The sequence below is a fragment of the Cryptomeria japonica genome, chromosome 9, assembly GCF_030272615.1.
Source record: "Cryptomeria japonica chromosome 9, Sugi_1.0, whole genome shotgun sequence".
Taxonomy (NCBI): domain Eukaryota; kingdom Viridiplantae; phylum Streptophyta; class Pinopsida; order Cupressales; family Cupressaceae; genus Cryptomeria; species Cryptomeria japonica.
In genome coordinates this window covers 444,356,712-444,363,795 of record NC_081413.1, presented here as the reverse complement: position 1 = coordinate 444,363,795, position 7,084 = coordinate 444,356,712, and the positions used below count along the sequence as shown (strand labels likewise).

At 32.3% G+C, this 7,084-nt stretch overlaps 1 protein-coding gene across 2 annotated transcripts; it reads right to left on the bottom strand.

Moving 5' to 3' along the window:
* Nucleotides 1-2,720: 2,720 nt before the first annotated feature.
* LOC131026680 (ethylene-responsive transcription factor ERF109) lies at nucleotides 2,721-5,879 on the bottom strand. Of its 2 annotated transcripts, XM_057956618.2 has the most exons (3): nucleotides 5,714-5,877; nucleotides 5,489-5,611; nucleotides 2,721-3,848 (listed from the first exon to the last, which is right to left on the bottom strand). In XM_057956618.2, the coding sequence occupies exons 1-3, from the start codon at nucleotides 5,730-5,732 to the stop codon at nucleotides 3,247-3,249; spliced, it is 744 nt and encodes a 247-aa protein (XP_057812601.2). In that variant the 5' UTR covers nucleotides 5,733-5,877; the 3' UTR covers nucleotides 2,721-3,246. The 2 variants fall into 2 exon arrangements, with proteins under 2 accessions (XP_057812601.2, XP_057812593.2); XM_057956610.2 differs by having other exon boundaries at nucleotides 5,489-5,879.
* Between the last annotated feature and the right edge of the window lie 1,205 nt (nucleotides 5,880-7,084).

Below are 7,084 nucleotides of genomic sequence, written 5' to 3'. Positions count from 1 at the left end.
GTGATTTTTACAAAGAAAGGCTCACTGCCTAAGAGAAATAAAAATAGGCTCATTGCTAGAGGGCTCACTGCCAAAATGAAGAAGAATAAAAGAGAAAGAATCCAATACTGGTACACTTCTACAACCGTAAGATCTATAGACACCTTCTACTCACTACTTTCAGTAGGTAACATATGAAAGTTCACAATACTCAACACTTTTCACCATCTTGAATACTAGTATTCAAACAATTAGGAAAGTAGACCCTCTTTCATACACCTTCACATTTTTCTTTCTTTCCACACCTTCAACCATACTCACACCTCTATTTATATCAATCTTACATATGCAAAGTCTCCCAACGTTGGATAAGCATCTCAATTGAACACAATTCAAATTAGGTCATTAGTAAACATTCTTGTGGTGGAAAAGAATGTAAAGTGGACCACAACACATCTTCATTAGGACTAAAATAAACATAAAACATGTTATACAAGAATCCATAATCATCAGAGCAGTAATATGAAGTGTAAACACCCGAAGTTGGCCAAACCTAGATTAAACACCATCAAACTTTGAAACCATTCTTCTAAAGCTCAAGACCATGTACCAACTGAATAGAATGAAGCTAAGGACATTATTAACTTAACTCTGAAACCATAATGGTAAAAACCATGATAAGAAGAAATGTGGAGTATGCACTTCATAAAGAAACACTGCCAAACATATTCGTAAACACAACTTCCTTATCAAACCAATCCTAAGCACCAAATCTAGAATGTAACATCTCTAAAAGTAGCTTAACAATATATCCAAACTACAAAAATAGATATACAACATAAAAGATATATAGAGAAAATCTCTCAGCACAACTACACAGAAAACTCAACATCACTTATACCAACTAGTTACCAATGACAACCAAAACATGTTGACATCAATATCAACACATAAGTGGCTCATTGTGATCAACCTTGCAACAAATGCTATAATGGACTACATTTTGGGCTCAATGATTGTTGGTAATACTACTGGTATTGTCTAGAAAGGTTGACATTTACCATATATTACACATGTGACATGATCAAACTACCAAAAAGAGAATTTTCTCACTTTTTCATTCTAAGTGATTGACAATACAAGTAAGCATAATTATTCGACAATGTTATTTTCCTAGTGTGAAATTTTTAGGTTCCTACTTTATTTTCACTTTCTTCATGTCTTTCTTCATGCACTTACTTTTCCCTCAATACTCTATTGGAAAGGCAATCACTTCTCCTTCCATCACAAATCACAAGATGTATAAAGCTCTATTTAGAATGCCCAGGAAAAGAGTGACTTTTTCAACTTTAACACTACTTACATTGCTTCAAAAATTACTATACCATATTCTTCGTAGGCTCCAAGATGACCAGTAACAAGGCTCATATCTCATTCATATGTGCACACAAGAAACCAGTGTTTTGGTGCCAAATGAAAGAGGGGGAAAAACTTGACAATCTTATTCCAATGTAAGAACATATATATAACAAGGAAGGTAATGTATGCAATTCTATGATGACATAATATAATAACTACTCTATAGCCATACAATAGAATACTTACACTAAAATTCCTTTCATTGTTCCATTTTGCATGACTAATTTGAATTACATTAGCTATTATATCAACTACTAATAAACAATAGTTCTTACACTATTTTATCATTAACATTTATTACATCTAATATTAAGCTCTCACTATCAATCTATCACATCATCGACAATTACTACACATCTATAGCATACATTATTGATGTGTCTTCAAACTTTATACAAATTGCTTAATTGATGAATGGAGCTTGACAAAGGTACAAGGGCAAAGTTTGTACTCTTCTACACCCAATTTTACCAACCTACAAATATATTTTCTAGGGAAGCAACTAATCTCCACACAAAACAACATTCCGTATGGTTTTTAAAATCTGCAAAACACAACAAATTTTTGTAAAATTTTCCGGAGTGAAATCTTAATGCTCTGCATCTCCATTGATGTTAAACCAAAAAAAATCTAACAAGAAAACACTATGTTTTGCACATATGAGATATTTTTTGGAGCGCCTTTTTGTGTGGAGATTAGCCTATACCATTTTTTGGCAATAGCAATTCTTTTATTTGTTGTAGAGATACAATTGAAAATTATTGCAAGCACTCAAATTGTGAAGACTCCATGTTCAACACTACACATAAGATTTAAGGTTGTGGGTGTGGATCTTATCCAAGATCATGTAATTTTTTAAATTATAAAATATAAGTCCTCTCAATTTACTAATTCTAAACGTTCTATTAGATTTATGCATTAGTTCTCTATCACAATGAAATTAGCTTCCCTCACTTTAACATCAAAATACACTTTATTTTAATTATCTTATTTATGTTTCAAATTCTAAAATCAAATATAAACTTGACAATTAAATACACATATTTATATTGAACACTATAAATGCTTTGAAAAAAATCTTTCCCTTCAAGTAAGTTACAACTTCAAATAAATTTATTATTCACATTTATTTTTTCTTAGAATCTTAACCAAATTGATCTGACCCATAAAATTGCTTTTTGTTATGAAAATAAAGTTATAATAAAATAACTAAATAATAATAACAATTTTAATCTACTCTAAAATGTAACAGAAAAATGCAAGGGTTGCTGATTCTACTATCCACGAAGCTTAATAAATTCTAACATAATCTTCTTAAAATGTGAGTAGTTTTAGAAAACGATATAAACAATAATAATAATAACAATGAGCAAAGTCCCGCTTCTTACTTCTGCAATTATGAGTGAATTAGAGTGAATATTGTGCAACTCTTGCTCTCCAATACGGTTAAAACGCTGGACAAAAAATCGCTTAATCTTAGAAAAAGATAAATTAATTATCTATGAAATCAGTCGGCACAGACAAGCCGACCAAGCGCAGTCTTTAGCCGCCCAACGCCGTCTTCAGCCGCCCCACGTTCTGACCATGCTCTCTCACCTATCAACCATAAATGTTGTAGCTAATCCAATATTTATAATTATGGGTTTTCCTATAAATTTGATTGATTACCCTGTAATATTTATTATGTATTATCCATGTTTGGTTTCACTGAAGAAGCATCTGATAAGATGTTCATATCTGTTTCTATTACATACTGATAAGATGTGACCTGACCAAAAACTGCTTAAGAAGTATTTATTGCTGTTACTAATTTTCATATCCATTTCCTTAACTGGATATGGATATGATCTATTTGCTGAACCATGCAACCAACTGGTGTTGCTGCTGCCTTGTAAATCCAGTATAGCGCCGAGTTTCATCGTAAGGAAGATAACAATCCATTATACCTCTATGTACCATTTGCATATTCTCACAACACATTGGAGATAAAGATGGTGAGGAGGAAACCAAGTCAGGAAAAGCGGCTGCCTGTCGAATTGCACCTGTGCTTTGCATTTCATAAGTGGGTGTGAAAGAGAAATCTGTTAATATTGAGGGTGCGGCTGGAATCTTCATGCTACAAGCAATGGAAACATCTTTATGACTTGATTTCACACTAGCATTATTGTTATTCTTATGGTGGGAAAGGGAGGCTGTCTGTGGAAAGTTTAATTTGGCTCTTCTACCCCTGAATTTAAGAGCAGCATCGTCGTAAGCTTTGGCTGCATCTTCTGCTGTGGAGAAAGTCCCGAGCCAAACCCGAACTGCCTTATTTGGGTCCCTGATTTCTGCAGCCCATTTACCCCAGGGCCTCTGTCTCACGCCTCTGTAACGCTTCTTATTCGAATTCCCTTGCTTAATGACGGTCCTCATTGTAGTCTTCTGCTTCTTTTTTCTAATGATGTTCGTTTCTGCACAGTTGCCATTTAACAAACCCAAATAAGTTATGGATGCTCTTTTCATAGACAAAATTTGAATGAACTGATGGATGTTCCACAATAATTTAAAGTGCACAGTGTTGATAAATGATGCGTGTGCAAACTCTATATTTAGGCTATTAGTTTTGTTAGTAAAGGAAAAATACAAGAACCTGTTTTTTTTTTTGTTTTCAAAGCTTTACGTGCAAGGCAGCATGCTGTTTTTCAGAGGGTGCAATGTCTTTAAATTACAGTCTCCTTTATTGTTTACTTGGATCAGAATATATAAGTGTTAGCTTCAATATTTTGCTATGAAATATGATTTTTGATCTTCCTTGATTTAGATTGAAATCTGATTATTTGTAGGATTCAAATCTGCTTATTTGTAAGTCTGCTGTTCTAATTTCTTATTTATCAGTTTATTGGGTTGATTATTTGTAGGATTCAAATTTGCTTATTTGTAAGTCTGCTGTTCTAATTTCTTATTTATCAGTTTATTGGGTTTGTTCAAAATCTTCACACAGAGCATCATTCCACTGTGAATTTGTTGGGTAATCAATTACCTTCTTTTTGCATCATGTATCATAGTTTTCAGTACTTCTTCTCTTTACTAACAAGTGCGTTTTGGAGTAGTTGAAACATTATTCTTTATTTTTGTATTACAAAGTTTCTAGAAGTGGAGAAAAACTGCTGTAGTTTGTTACTCAGATACAGGAGGTGATACTTTCGAACCCATTTGATATAAATCTTTTATTCCTTCTTCTTCTTTCTATTTGAAGTCATCATCACCCCGTCCTACAGATTTTTCGAGGCTGGCAACTTTAGAATTAAATAGAATGATCTACATCTTCACTTATTCTGATTTTTTTTTGAACTGCGGCAGGTTCAGAAAAGAAGTAATGGGATGGCAACCTCAGATATTTTAAAGATTGTTTCCGAATCAATGGTGTGTGTTTTAGGGTTTTGAAATGATTATTTGAAGAATCAATTCTGTAGATGTTATGTTTTATGTTTCAGATCATACCCAATGACAGATATGATCTGTCATAAGAAAAGGATTTAAGGCTGGCACTTGTAAAGGGAGGGTTTCATCGTATTTTCATTAATTAGACAGTGGATAAGTGAAAGACGAGTTTAAGAGTGCATACATAGAGGTAGCACAGCTGTAAGGCTGAAACGTATTCATCTTGATGTGTTATACTTCTATTGTTTGGGCGATTCAATGGTTTGGTTTGTACAACATTCTTTTTCAGATTAAAAGATTGTAGAAAATTGTGAGGATGGAAACGGATTTCAAGTTTTATGTTAATGAAATAGATTATGATCGGGGAAAATTTTCTGCTGTATCATAAAAATAAAATAAAATAAAGACCTTTTTCTGCAATTTTAGGTGAGTTTAGAAGTTAAGCTCCATTAACAAACAGGACCGAAAATCTATCTACCGAATATCCTATTAGACTAGGGTTACGTGTTTCCGTAGATCTGACAATTCATGAAAAATATATTTTATATATATTTTTAAACTGGGTAAAATTTCATGATTGCAAACCACTATGTACAGTAAAGAATAAAATGTACGCTGCTAAAAAACCTATGTACTATTATATCAAGATTGAGGAGATGCAGGTGATCACCGGTTTCTTTGTTGACGCAGCAGATGGTTGTTGTGAAACTCTTCTGATCATCTCTCTGTAGACTGGGTGATTGATGTGGCTGGCTTTCCACCGGATAGCCAAGTACACCTCCACGAAGTACACCTGCACAATTCATCGGCAATGCGTCATTTGTGCACAGATCGATGGAGGAGGAGGAGGAGCAGAAGTGGGTAATATAATTGTTAACATTGGCATTTTCACAACCTTTCTGAATTCGATCCATTGATATTTAGTTGCTCTTTCACAATGTTCCCAGTGATACGTTACTGCAAGGTGGAGCTTATTCAGCAAGATGTGTGAGAATCCTAACTTTGCCCAACAACCAATTTACAGTCCTGACTTGCCCTTTACGCTTTTCTCCATTCACCATAAATCCCACTACCACGACTTTAAAGACTTGATGAACAAGTCATCGTCATAAAGTTTTCCTTCTGTCCCTACATGATTTTTTTTTGAAATAGGTGCGATTAGCGACACAATTATAACAGTTATGATAACAATAACGATATAAAAATATTAACTATTGGTATAATTAGATTGAGCAAATTTTATTTTCTGATTTAGGTGTGAGACTAAGACACGTGATTTAGATCTTTCATCTGCCACAAACTCAAGGAAGAACACTACTACCACCCATAGGGAGGAGTGTGGGGTCCTAAGGGGGAGCAGTAAGCAAAGTGGGAAAGACAAGGAGTTAACACCCCCAATTATAATAAGAGGCTCAAAAACTATACAATAGAAATGTGGGTAAGCGCAAAAAGGTGGGTTCACATTTTAGGCAAAAAAAAAAGAGGCGTTAAAACATAAAATGTAGGATTTTGTTTTAGTATTCAAATATGTAATATTTTTGAATATTGAGATGATCAAAGTTGGTTTTGTGTAGGGCATATAAAACTAACATTTAAAAAAAAATAAAAAAATATTGAAAGATAAAACATGCAATGTGTATGACCAACAAAACAAATAGTAAAAGAAACTATTTTTTAAATTGATTTTGTGGAAGTATTCATGATGCTAACATTTGATCATAAAATTTTATTTATATTTTTAAATTAATTTTTTGACTAGGTTAAAGGTGTCTTTTAAAACCCCTCATGTATGAACAATATAATCAAACTAAAATATATGTACCATAGAGTTTATTTTTCTTTTAAGTAGATAATGATATCTAAACTATTGAAACTTAATCTTTCTCAAAAATAATTTGAAAAATCATTTTTTTAAGAAAATAATGATATATATCATTTTGAGTTTGTGAATTTTTTTATTTAAAAATAAAAAATAATTCTAAAAAATTTTTCAATACAAAAAAGTTACATAAATGAAAAGTAGACATTATTTTTTATAATGGGTTTTTATTTTCATCCAAAAAAATATTGAAAAAGTTGTTAACAATATTACCAAAGTTCATTCTTCCTAGCAAAATATTTTATTTTTGTTTGAATTGACTAGTAAATGAAAATTCATTTTCAATAGAAACATTTAAATATGTAGAACTACATAGTTCCATTTGTAATGGGTATTTTATTCAAAAAAAAAGAAAAGAAAAATATTATCAACCATACTACGAAACTT

Excerpts from the sequence above, each read along its gene's own strand:
- LOC131026680 (XM_057956610.2), bottom strand. The coding sequence starts at position 5,732 with ATGGATCGAATTCAGAAAGGTTGTGAAAATGCCAATGTTAACAATTAT. Across the intron at positions 3,849-5,488 it reads CTGCGTCAACAAAGAAACCG|AAACGAACATCATTAGAAAA; the intron begins GTGATCACCTGC and ends GCAACTGTGCAG.